Genomic DNA, 12,756 nt, shown 5'->3' on the forward strand with positions numbered 1-12,756 from the left:
TATTCCTAATACACCAATTTTAGAGGTGAGGCCTAGAGAAGTTACATAATTTTTTCAAGTCACATAACTAGCCAGTTGATACAGTCAAAATTGAAACCCATGTCTGACAGACTAAATCTAGGTTCTATCCACCCTGTCATGCTACACAAAGTAATTCAGGGTTTCATCAGAAAAAAACAGAGCAGACAATCTTTTCCCCTCTCCCTTCCACATATGATATATGGTCTGCACCCCACACATATCATCACTCTGCACCTAACTCTCATTTCTGCAGAGCTTCTTTAATTATCCTCAATAAGACTATATCTTGATATTCTGGGGATTTTGCATCTGTTGAAGCTGATGACCAAACAGCCCCAAAGAATGCTCAAAGATATTCTTACCAGTCATTCAAATACAATTATGGCAAAAATACAAATACAATTATGGCAAAAAATATATATTACAAACTCAGAATAAAATACAGCATTCACCTATATGAAAAACAAGCTTGTTTTTTGTTTGGCAGTTAGTCAATGTCACAGTAAAATCATTGTCATGTATGACATAAAGGCCTTACTTTCAAGTGAATTTTTAGGTCTTGGTTGCTGCACAAACTCTGAAAAGTTAATATTCTCATTATTTGTTAAGGAGCCCTGAAAGTATACTTTCAGCTCTGAGAACTTAATGACTACTTACACCCAGGGTCATAGTTATTAATTTTAATCTTTCATCATAGTGATGGCTGAGGCTGGGTAATGGAGCCACCACACCTGACTCTCATGTGTCAGCAGTGAGCTAGGGACTGAGGATACAATGAGAAGACATTGGTCCCTGCCCTCAAAGGTTTAGTGGCAGACAGGAATAACAATGGCTGAGAGAAAACTGCTGTCATTCAGAGTAAGCCAGGCAGTGGGAAAAGAGAAATAGGATGTCCACCATTGTAAACATCTTTCTTTTGCTGCTGCAGACACAAAATCTCAAATTTAACCGAAGGACCACCTCCTTTTCCCTGAGAGAATCTGTCACCATTTGCTCACCTCATTTGCCCAATTACAAAGCTGTCTTTATCTACTATTTGTTTGATTGCTCTGATATAAATTAAGGAAACATCACAATTAAGAAACCCTCAGTTCCTTTTAAAAACTTACCTAAACCTTTTACATGCTTATTACTAGCAGCTTTAGTATCTTAAACCATTGGCCAGTTTTCCTTTGATCACCCTAGTAAACATAGGAAGGTTAGATGAGCTCCCTAAGAATTAAAAATTAAGAATTAAGAATTACGAACATAAATCTTAGAGAAAATCTTAGAGAAAATAAATCTTAGAGAAAATAAATCTGAGTTTGAATATCAGTTCTACTCTTCTAGTTTCCTGACTATGACAGGGTCCTTTTCCTTACCAAGCCCCTCATCGTTCTCCTCTGTGAAATGAGGATACCACTACCTACCCTCCAACTTGTTTTAAGAATTGAGTATGGGCCGGGCACAGTGGCTCACCCTGTAATCCCAGCACTTTGGGAGGCCTAGGTGGATGGATCACCTGAGGTCAGGAGTTCAAGAGCAGCCTGGCCAACATGGTGAAACCCCGTCTCTACTAAAAATACAAAAGTTAGCCAGGCGTGGTGGCATGCGCCTGTAATCCCAGCTATTCAAGAGGTTGAGGCAGGAGAATCGCTTGAACCCAGGAGGCAGAGGTTGCAGTGAGCTGAGATGGTGCCACTGTACTCTAGCCTGGGCCACACAGTGGGACTCCATCTCAGAAAAAAAAGAATTGAACATGATGACACCTATAAAATATTTAGCCTGGTACACAGCAAACACTCAAGTGGTACCTATTATTATTCTAAGTAGAAAATATTCATGTTCAATTGTTACAGGCTTTTCCCTTTTATAAGAAACAATAGACATAAACTTTTCACTATTGTGACACACCATATTATCACTCAGAAGTTAAGAATTTCAATTTCAACTTGCCAAATATTTGGCTGAGGACTGAACATCCATTTTCAGTGTGTATAATAGAGAGAATGCCTGCCTTCAAAGTCTTGACATTGCCACTGACGAGCCATGTGATTTTTTTTTTTTTTTTTTTTTTTTGAGACAGGGTCTCACTCTGTCACCCAGGCTGGAGCACAGTGGTGTGATCACTACACCTGGCTAATTTTTGTATTTTTTGTAGAAACGGGTTTTCACCACGTTACCCAGGCTGGTCTGGAACTCCTTAGCTTAAGCAATCCACCCACCTCAGCATCCCACAGTGCTGCAATTATAGGCATGAGCCACCCTGCCTGGCCAAGCCATGTGACTTTAAAAGAGCTCTATGAATGTCAGCTTCCTCTTCTGTAAAATGAGCCAGTAGGAGTGTTAGAATTAAATGAAATAATGTACTGGAACAGGGTAGTCACCAAATGTTTGTTTCCCTTGATAAACATCTAGCATTAGAAACAAGCAAGAATTCTACCAACTTCATATGATTGTAGAAATTGCTTTGGTTCCCTAACAATCATAAGCATTTGTTCTCAATAAGCAGTTAAAATTAGTAATGTCCTGTTTTTTTAATCTCTCCTTCAATACCAATTGTTTATTTACTTAAGCATTTTTCACCAACTTAGGAAGAGTAAGTAATAATAAAAATAAACCTATCACATTGACTTTTCTCATTAAAATCTGCTTTTATTTTGCCCTTTGCTTTTAGCAAGAGATAATTACTCTCACCAACGGGAAAACATATTTTCGTAAGAGTAAATCACAACCAGTATATATTAAGAATCACAAAATATGGTTCCTCCTTCCCCCATAAAAATATTAAAAGAAGCCAAGGAAATAAGATTTAAAAGCTCCCTTTGAACTAAAAAGAGGTCCTGTGTTTCTCTAGCTCCTGCCACTCCTCTTCTCTTAGTTAACTTCACATTCTTCCATTGCACGGGTCTCATGATCACAGGGTTGTAAGAACCTAAGAATTTGCCTGTAGCAAGAGCCCTTTAAGTTTCTGAAGAGAGAAATTCCCAGGAAACTAACTAGGAAGGAAAAGAAAGTCCTAATATTGGACAACACTAGTTTCCATGGCTTATTTAGAAACCAGCTGAACCTCTTCATTGGAAGCCAAATATTAGTTTTCCTTTGCTGAAAACTAATTAGATTATGTGACTAAAATTATAACCAAGGGAAAGATGAGAAGAAAAAACTAAGAAAAAAGAAGCCAAACTCTTTCACAAATGTTGAAGACAGAAGGGTCTAAGATTGTATGTTTTCTTATCTGTTACTGTTCTACATTATGCATGTAGTTAAAAGTTATATATATTAAAAAAACAAAAACACTGTCCATAGTTCTCTTTGTTATTAAAAGAGGCTTTCACCAAACCCATGATCTGAGATACTTACCTGGATAGTCACCATTGCAATTTTTAGAATTTGTATGGCAAGTTTCCATGGTTTTCTACCTCGAGCCCAGAACTTCTCACAGGGATTCATGAAAAAAAATTTGAGTTTTCGCCTCATCTGGTCTTCTAATAGAAGCTCCTCAGATGGAGATGTATGCTGGTTAAAATTGCAGCGATTTTCCTCTTCATGAGAGCTGCAGCTACTTATAACTACCTCAGGATTTGCCATCTCTAGAGGAAAAAAAAAACAACAACCAACATTTCCATTTAGTGAGTAAAGACACAAGTCCATATTCTTTGATACTGCAGGAAGAAGCCCAAATAGAAGTTCTGGTTTCAAATAAGCACCACTGCTCTAAACTGCATTTTAGATGTTTACAGAATCAGTTCTAATGTAAGACATTACTTTTTTATTTGTTTTAATTACAAAGTGAATTTTCACATAGTTCAAAGTTACCAAATTCAAGGGCTGCTCCCAACAGTAAAAGATTATATGTACATATATATAGGATGTATATGTTTTCTGCCTCAGTATAGTTAGAGCAGGATCAGAGACCGGAGGACCACGGGGAAGGACTTCAGAGGGTACGTGGGCCTTGAAGTTATATGAAAACTTTCATATATGTGGCTGTGGACACTTTTTCCTGGGAAGTAACTAAAACTTTCACAGATTATCAAAAAATGTTTAAAACCACTGAGTTAAAGATAGCAGGGTGTAGTGTAAAGAACCAAGATTCAGTTTGGTTTCTAATCCTGGTTCTATAACTTGACATTTCTGCAATCTCAAGGAAATCATTTAGCCCTTCTGAGCCTCAGTTTCCTCTCCAGCAAAATGGGAATAACAACACCTACCCTTCTATGATTGTAGCCAGAATTAAATAGTTATGACTGTAGTGACCATTATATAAAACAGCAAAGCCTTTGCATAGGGTCTAGCGCTAAGCAGACTCACCTGCCTAACACCCACAGCAGACAGAGCGGCTTCCTAGAAAGGTTCTTTAAGGGGCAGTATGTGCCTCAGGAAACATAACTGTTGTACAAAGGGGAAAGTAGGCCCTCAATTTAAGCCTAATTCCCAGTCTGTGGCATCACTTGTAAGGACTTTTTAATTGAAGGCCTTATATTTATAGCATATTTTCAAAGTACTTCATATCTATTTGGGGAGGCCGGTGCGTTTGAAAAGGGCTGGGTTGGGCTGGTTTTATTGTCTTCAGAATCAGCTTTTTCAAAGTGACGGAGAAGTCACTCTAGAGACTGGGATGGATCTTGGATTTTCCCTCAGACTAAGACTGATATTATACTATGGAAACCTGTTCAAAGTAAAATACCCCAAATCATGAGTAGGGTTCTTCCATACAGAAAAGAAAGGAGGCTTTATTTGACATTTTAATAATAACTTGTACTCAGCAATGAAGGAGGAAAATTGCAACCTGCATTCATACAATTTCTTACAAGTCACTGGTTAGATACCATACTGCTTTCCAAGTCTAGAACCCCACTTTTGATTCCAATTCAAGCATTCTTAGCAAGCCCAACATCTCCGAACAATAGATACTGGCTATAAAGAATAGCCATGAGGAAGGTTTTTAAACTCTCGATTAATGAAGAGATTAATAAGGTTACTGCTGGATGAATAAACCATAAAACATATTTACTGTATGGCATATGCAGTACCTTCAAAATGAAATAATTATGATATAACTCATTAAAGTGTGGCTTGTGTGTGTGTGTTAAAATGCCCGTCAAAGCATAAATGCAGTAATTCTTAGGTAAAGGCATAAAGGAAAGAAAATTATTAATAAATTAGGATTTTCACTCAACAGTTTTACTTCCTTCAAAAAGGCAGGTTTTTTGGGGTTTTTTAAATACTTTAAGTTCTAGGGTACATGTGCACAACGTGCAGGTTTGTTACATATGTATACATGTGCCATGTTAGTGTGCTGCACCCATTAACTCGTCATTTACATTAGGTATATCTCCTAATGCTATCCCTCCCCGCTCCCCACAATAGGTCCCGGTGTGTGATGTTCCCCTTCCTGTGTCCAAGTGTTCAATTTCCACCTATGAGTGAGAACATGCAGTGTTTGGTTTTCTGTTCTTGCAATAGTTTGCTGAGAATGATGGTTTCCAGCTGCATCCCTGTCCCTACAAAGGGCATGAACTCATCCTTTTTTATGGCTGCATAGAATTTCATGGTGTATATGTGCCACATTTTCTTAATCCAGTCTGTCACTGATGGACATTTGGGCTGACTCCAAGTCTTTGCTATTGTGAATAGTGCTGCAATAAACGTATGTGTGCATGTGTCTTTATAGCAGCATGACTTATAATCTTTTGGGTATATCCCCAGTAATGGGATGGCTGGGTCAAATGGTATTTCTAGTTCTAGATCCTTGAGGAATCGCCACACTGTTTTCCACAATGGTTGAACTAGTTTACAGTCCCACCAACAGTGTAAAAGTGTCCCTATTTCTCCACATCCTCTCCAGCACCTGTTGTGTCCTGACTTTTTAATGATTGCCATTCTAACTGGTGTGAGATGGTATCTCATTGTGGTTTTGATTTGCATTTCTCTGATGGCGAGTAATGATAAGCATTTTTTCGTGAAGGCAGGATATTTTAACCAGCATTTAAGGAGACTTTATCTATAGGACTTAAAACACAGATGATTTCATGTTCACCAAAGCTCGCATATGAACACCAACATAATGATGAAGCTGTTAATAATCAAGCATGTTGGTGAATTGTATACTGACACTAAGCCCTTTCCACTTTGATACAGGGAAAATTAAATTTTAAACAAACTAGCCACACACCATGTAACAGTAACCCACGGGAACAAAGAGAAAACAAGCCAGCCAGCATCTATTCAGCACATCACAAGGAGTTGTCCCGGAAGACATTTCATTCACCAGGACCGGCTGCTGACCTTGGAAACGGTAGATTTACCCAGTCTGAAAAGCACTTCCGAGGGTGCACTTTTAAAAACTGCAAACTGTCGGAAACCCCAGCAGCTGAAGGAGATATTCGCAGCCAGCCACCTTTGACATTCACCCGGAGCACCGGCTCGGGAGGCAAGGTGGGCGAAGGGCCCCAGCAGGAGAGGCTACCCGACGAAGGGGCCATCCGGAGAGGCCACCGAAGTAGTATCTATCAGGCATGCTCTTAGAAGGAGCAAACGGACACACACAGGTTACCTATTCCTGGCGGTCAGAGGCTTGATTGGAGTAAGCTGTAGAAAATTGGAGAAAGCCCGGGACTGTACAAATAGGAAAGGCCTCGCAGTTGGCGACAAAGTTACGCAACCTCGTTTTTTCAGAAGCGCTTTCCCACTTCATCAGACACAAAACTTTGGTCTCACCAGTCTTTCTCTTTTTTTCTTTTTTTAAACAAACAAACAAGGGTTGACACTTATGTCGGGTAATCTGTGCGAGAAAGAGCCGGAGGGTTGCAGCGATGTCCCAGAGCGGTCGCTGCCATCCCCTGGCACTGCCCTTGAGCTCAGACGGCCGCAGTCCGGCTGGCGGCTGCTTTCAGCCAGCGCAGCGACCCGGGCTTGAGCCCCCACTTCCAGCCGCCCCCACCTCTAACAGGGGGACAGTCCGCCTTGAGAGGGGCCGGCCGAGCCGCCTCAAGGCCATCTGGAGTCCCGGCCGGTATCAAAGCCTTCCAGCGCAGGGGCTCCGGGCAGAGGTGGCTTCCAGCCTTCTGAGCCCTGGCCACAGGTGGGCGGCGGCCTGGAGGGGGACTGAAGAGCAGAGCACCCCCACCCGCCCAGCCCCGGGCAGGCCTGGCAGGCACGCACCTCCACTGACCTGCGGGCGGTGTGGGGGCGGCGCGGAACAGCTGCATCTCGCGCCCAGCTCCAGCCCGCCTGCCCTCCATGGCGCCGACTGCCCGGCCCGACCCGGCCCTCCCGCGGCGTCCCCGACGGCTTGCTGCCTCCCGGCCTCCCGGGCCCCTCCCTGTGCGCTGCGGGCGCCGTTCCCGCGACACTCGACGCCCCAGGGCGGCGCCCGGCGGGCTCACCTGGGGGACAGCGCGGAGCGGCCGCAGCTCCGGTGTCCGCGGCAAGAGCGTAGGGAGAGTCAGCGAGCGGCTCCAGCAACCTCGAGCCCCGCTCCGCCCAGGGTCAGAAGGGAGGAGAGCGCCCCGTCCGCCGCCCGGGCATCCTCCCGCCCCCGCCGCTTTAACTCGTGACCCTACTCCCGGCTCCGGTTCCCGCCGCGCCCTGTCGCGGGGGCCGCCTTTCAAGAGCACAGGTGGGACGCAGGAGGCCGTCCGGAGGAAGCCGGCGTTGTGCCCGTTCTCTGCCACCCCCACCCTATCACTCCCTTGATTTTCTCCCTGAGCAACCCGTTCCGCCCTGCTCAGGTTTGCCCGCTTTGCTCAGGAGCTGCCGGGGGGGCCACCCGCTCCCGGCAGAGGCCCCTCAGGTGGTTGCCCGGCTCCGCGGGTGCGGGATCTATAGCTCCTAGCGCTGGTGAGTATGAGGCACCGCTGCAGCCTCCCATTGTGATGTTTGCATACAAAGTGAAATCTTGAATGTCTTAGAGTTTCAAGCCTGAACCTTGTTCCCTCCCTGGGTCTTCTAGTTTCAGACAAGTGCCGTGAAATGAGTGGACAGTCGACTAGACTCCTCTGTAGATTGGGGGCTGGGGCAGAAAGAGCCCTGGGAAGCTTTTCCAAGAAATGTAAATAGAAATACCTAAAGTGGACTTTGAACCGTAATCTTTTTCTTCATAAATTATCCTTAAATATTAAACCTAATACCCCTTATCAGGATTGGATCAGAAACTTTGGTTAATTTTAATTATAATTACTTTGGATTCGTTCTGATTTTTAATTTTTACTTATTTATTTTTTTGGCCACGGGTAAGTTGGTAAAGGTCACTGAATTTCCCTACTAGGGTATTCCTGAAATTAGGTCGATACCTGGCAAACCTTTTATAAAACCTGTTTTCAAATCCTAAACCAGTATGCATGGATTACTAATAAATTTTTGCAACAGGGTACAAGAATTTTATGCTGTTGATTAACCTGGATCCCACATACCGTGAACAAGGTAGATCCCGCATACCGTGAACAAGAACAGAAAGGATATAATTGGCACAATTCTCAAGTGCAATTTGGGAAATACAATGTAATCTTTAATGCCCATATGCCTACACACGATGTAACGCTATCTCCTTACTTGACGGTAAGAGTTTGAAATGCTTGATTGTTCAGGAACAATCTGAACTTTGTAGAGGTTCACAGTCATAAATGATGGCCCTTGCTTAACCCTCGTTTTAGCTGAGTTATAAGGACCGGTGAATAGAAAAAGCCAGGGTTTGAACTCAGGCAGATGAGGGCCCAAATAACCTTCTGTGCCACTTATTGGTCTCTAGGGAGTTACTTACCTTCTCTCAACCCCTTTTCCTTTTATGTGCAATCTGTAAGGTTAGCCGAGAGAAAGAACGAGAGAGAGAGTGAGAGTGAGTAAGAGAGAGAGAGAGAGAGACAGAGAGAGACAGACAAGTTCAGGCAAGCCTTTATTCAACCTCCCGGCTGCTCCATTACAGAGAGAGGCAGCCCTGAGCTTACAAAATGAGGGGTTTATATGGGGGAGAGAGACCCTGAGATTGTTTGTTGGTTTACTCTGCCACATATCACCTCGTGACGTTTATGGTACCGGAGGGTGTAGGTAAAATTTGTTTATGCTTCCCACGACCTCCCACTGTGCGGTCCAGATGGTTTGTAATTGGGTTTGCCTTAGAGCAGCAAGGCCTGATAGGTAAAAGTCTGCTGGCTTCACCGCGGTGCCTAGATAAGGGCTTAGAAATGTAAAAAGGTTTGGGGGAAGGGGAAGGGTGACACGGAGAGGTTTGAGGGGGTGGGGGTGGGGGTGTTGGCAGTACCAAGAAGCTTTTTTGGGGCAGCTTGTCCCTAACACAATCTAGCTAATAAAAGGAATGGTGATTTTCAATTAATATGATACATATAAAGCACCCATTACTGTATCAAGCATATGTGATGTGCTTATAAATGCTGACTCCCCCTTTTTATTGGAAGACTTAATGAAAATATCAACCATGTTCATAAATTACAAGAATCAATATTATTAAAATGTCAGTTTTCACCAAGTTCATTTATAGATTCAACCCAATCTCAATGAAAATTCTAGCAAACTGTTTTGTAGAAATTGACAACTTGATTCTAAAATTCTTATGGAAGCAAATGCAAAGAATCAAGAATAAACAAAGCAATTTTTTAAAAGAAAGATAAAACTGGAGGATTTATCCTACCTATATCTATAAAGCTATTTAAGCTAGACAACTTGGTACTGATGAAGAGAGACATATAGACTACACATAGGCAATGGAACAAAATAGAATCTGGAAATAGATTCACACATATATGGTCAATTGATTTCTGACAAAGATGTTAAAACAATGTAAAGGAGAATATTAAACGTTAACAATCAACATAATGATTTTACTGGCTTAAAGGAATATATTGACACCAAGTCAAAAGAAAGACAGGAAAGCTGACATGAAAGGTTTACATAAACATTCCTGGAAAGCAGGAGAGGAGTGCATAAAAGAGAAGCAGTTAAGGTCTTATCAGTCAATCTTGCTTTTAACTTTTACAATGTTGTGTGTGTTTCTGGACTTGTCAGTGAGTCGTTCTTGTAGATAAACATCAATACATTTATACTCATAGAATATATTGTGTTAATCCAATTAATGGTATTGCAAGAAATAAGTGTTGGAAGCAAACAAGTCCCTACATTGCTAATTTCAACATATGATTCTTTTTTTTTTTTTTTTTTTTTTTAAACAAGGTCTAGCTGTGTTGCCCAGGCTGGAGTGCAGTTGCTCGATCTCAGCTCACTGCAACCTCTGCCTCCCGGGCTCAAGTGATTCTCCTGCCTCAGCCTCCCGAGTAGCTGGGATTTCAGGCACATGCCACCACGCTCAGCTAATTTTTGTATTTTTAGTAGAGATGCGGTTTCACCATGTTGGCCAGGCTGATCTTGAACTCATGACCTCAGGTGATCCGCCCACCTTGGCCTCCCAAAGTGCTGGGATTATAGGCATGAACCACCACACCTGGCCTCAACATATGATTCTGTGTGATGCTCTTGATGTTGCTAGAATATCCAAATGGTATATTACTATTATAACACATTTTGGTGGACAACCGACTACGTACACAACACCTCTCATAAGATTATAGCAGAGTTGAAAAATTCCTGTCGCCTAGTGATGTGGTAATGTCACCGCAATAACGTTGTAGAGCAATGCGTTATCTACCTATTCGTGGGGATGCTGGTGTAAATAAACTCCTACTGCACTGCCAGTCTATAAGAGTGTAGCACATATAGTTGTGTGCAGTACATAATACTTGACAATGATAATAAACAACCATGTGATTGGCTTACATATTTACTATACTATTATCATTATTTTAGAGTGTACTTCTACTTGAAAAAAAAAAAAGCCAGCTGTCAAATAGCCTCAGGATGTATTCCAGAAGAAGATGGTGTTATCGTAGATGACAGTTCCATGCCTGTTATTACCCCTGGACATCTTCCAGTGAGATAAGATGCAGAGGTAGAAGACAGTGATATTGTTAATCCTGACCTTGTGTAAGCCTATGCTAATGTGTGTGTTTTTGTCTTATTTTTTAACAAAAAAAATAGTTTTGAAAAATAGAAAAAAGCTTGTAGAATAAGGATATAAATATTTTTGTATAGCTGTACAATGTGTTCGTGTTTTAAGCTGTGTTATTACAAAGGAGAGTTTAATCATTTTAAAAGTTTGACCGGGCACTGTGGCTTACGCCTGTAATCCCAGCACTTTGGGAGGCCAAGGTGGGTGGATCACAAGGTCAGGAGTTTGAGACCAGCCTGGCCAATATGGTGAAACCCTGTCTCTACTAAAAATACAAAAATTAGCCGGGCTTGGTGGCGGGCGCCTGTAGACCCAGCTACTCAGGAGGCTGAGGCAGGAGAATCACTTGAACCCGAGAGGCGGAGGTTGCAGTGAGCTGAGATTACACCACTGTACTCCAGCCCGGGTGACAGAGGGAGATCCCTCTCAAAAAAAAAAAAGTAAAATAAATAAATAAAAGTTCATACCATTTCCATTGTGCAATGAAAAATAAATAAATGAATAAATAATTTAAATTTTTAGGCCAGGAGAGGTGGCTCATGGCTGTTTATCCCAGCACTTGAGAGGCCAAGGCGGGAGGCCTGCTTGAGTCCAGGAGATTGAGACCAGCCTGAGCAACACTGGGAGACCTCATCTCTACAAAAATTTTTAAAAATTAGCCAGGGATAATGGCATGTTCCTGTAGTCCCAGCTACTCCAGAGACTGAAATGGGAGAATCACTGAGTCCAGGAGGTGGAGGCTGCAGTGAGCCATGATTATGCCACTGCATTCTAGCCTGGGCAACAGAGCAAGACCCTGTCTCAAAAATAAATAAAAGTTTATGAAATAAAAAACTTACAGTAAGCTAACATTGACTTATTATTAAAGGAAGAAAAATGTTTGAAATAAATTTAGTGTGGTCTATGTGTTTATAATTTAAGGTAGTATACAATAATGACCTAGGCCTTCACATTCACTCACTGCTTACCTACCGACTTACCCAGAGCAACTTCCACTTCTGCAAGTTTCATTCATGGTAAGTCCCCTATACAGGTGTACCATTTTTAATCTTTTTTTTTTTTTTTTTTTTTTTGAGATGGAGTCTCGTTCTGTTGCCCAGGCTGGTGTGCAGTGGTGTGATCTCGGCTCACTGCACACCCCGCCTCCCAGGTTCATGCCATTCTCCTGCCTCAGCCTCCCGAGTAGCTGAGACTACAGGCGCCCACCACCAAGCCTGGCTCACTGCACGCTCTGCCTCCCGGGTTCATGCCATTCTCCTGCCTCAGCCTCCCAAGTAGCTAGGACTACAGGCGCCGGCCACCAAGACTGACTAATTTTTTGTATTTTTAGTAGAGACGGGGTTTCACCATGTTAACCAGGATGGTTTCGATCTCCTGACTTTGCAATCCGCCTGCCTCGGCCTCCCAAAGTGCTGGGATTACAGGCATGAGCCACCGCGCCCAGCCCCCATTTTTAATCTTTTATATCATATTTTGACTGCATGTTTTATTTTTTTCTATGTTTAGATATGCTAACATGCTAACATACACAAATACTAAACACTGTGTTCCAGATGCCTACAGTATTCAGTAAAGTAGCATGCTGTTCAGGTTTGTAGCCTGGGAATAATAGGCTACGCTACATAGCCTAGGTGTATAGAAAGCTATCCCATCTAGGTTTGTGTAAGTACACTCTATGATGTTCATACAATGACAAAATTACCTAACAATGCATTTGTTAGGATGTATCCCTATCA

General features: G+C 42.4%; 1 protein-coding gene across 3 annotated transcripts in view; it reads right to left on the reverse strand.

Annotated features, from left to right (window-relative positions):
* Positions 1-7,536, reverse strand: part of MCOLN3 (mucolipin 3) — a 31,641-nt gene extending 24,105 nt beyond the window's left edge. For 2 of the 3 annotated variants that reach the window (XM_025397889.1, XM_025397881.1), the window contains exons 1-2: positions 7,392-7,536; positions 3,364-3,593 (exon numbers count right to left, since the gene is read on the reverse strand). In XM_025397889.1, coding sequence (XP_025253674.1) covers positions 3,364-3,591 — 228 coding nt within the window. In that variant the 5' untranslated portion in view covers positions 3,592-3,593; positions 7,392-7,536. Of the gene's footprint in view, positions 1-3,363; positions 3,594-6,178; positions 6,595-7,391 lie in introns of all 3 variants that reach the window. The other variant, XM_025397873.1, reaches the window with a different exon arrangement.
* Between the last annotated feature and the right edge of the window lie 5,220 nt (positions 7,537-12,756).

This window comes from Theropithecus gelada, chromosome 1 (genome assembly GCF_003255815.1).
Source record: "Theropithecus gelada isolate Dixy chromosome 1, Tgel_1.0, whole genome shotgun sequence".
Classification (NCBI taxonomy): domain Eukaryota; kingdom Metazoa; phylum Chordata; class Mammalia; order Primates; family Cercopithecidae; genus Theropithecus; species Theropithecus gelada.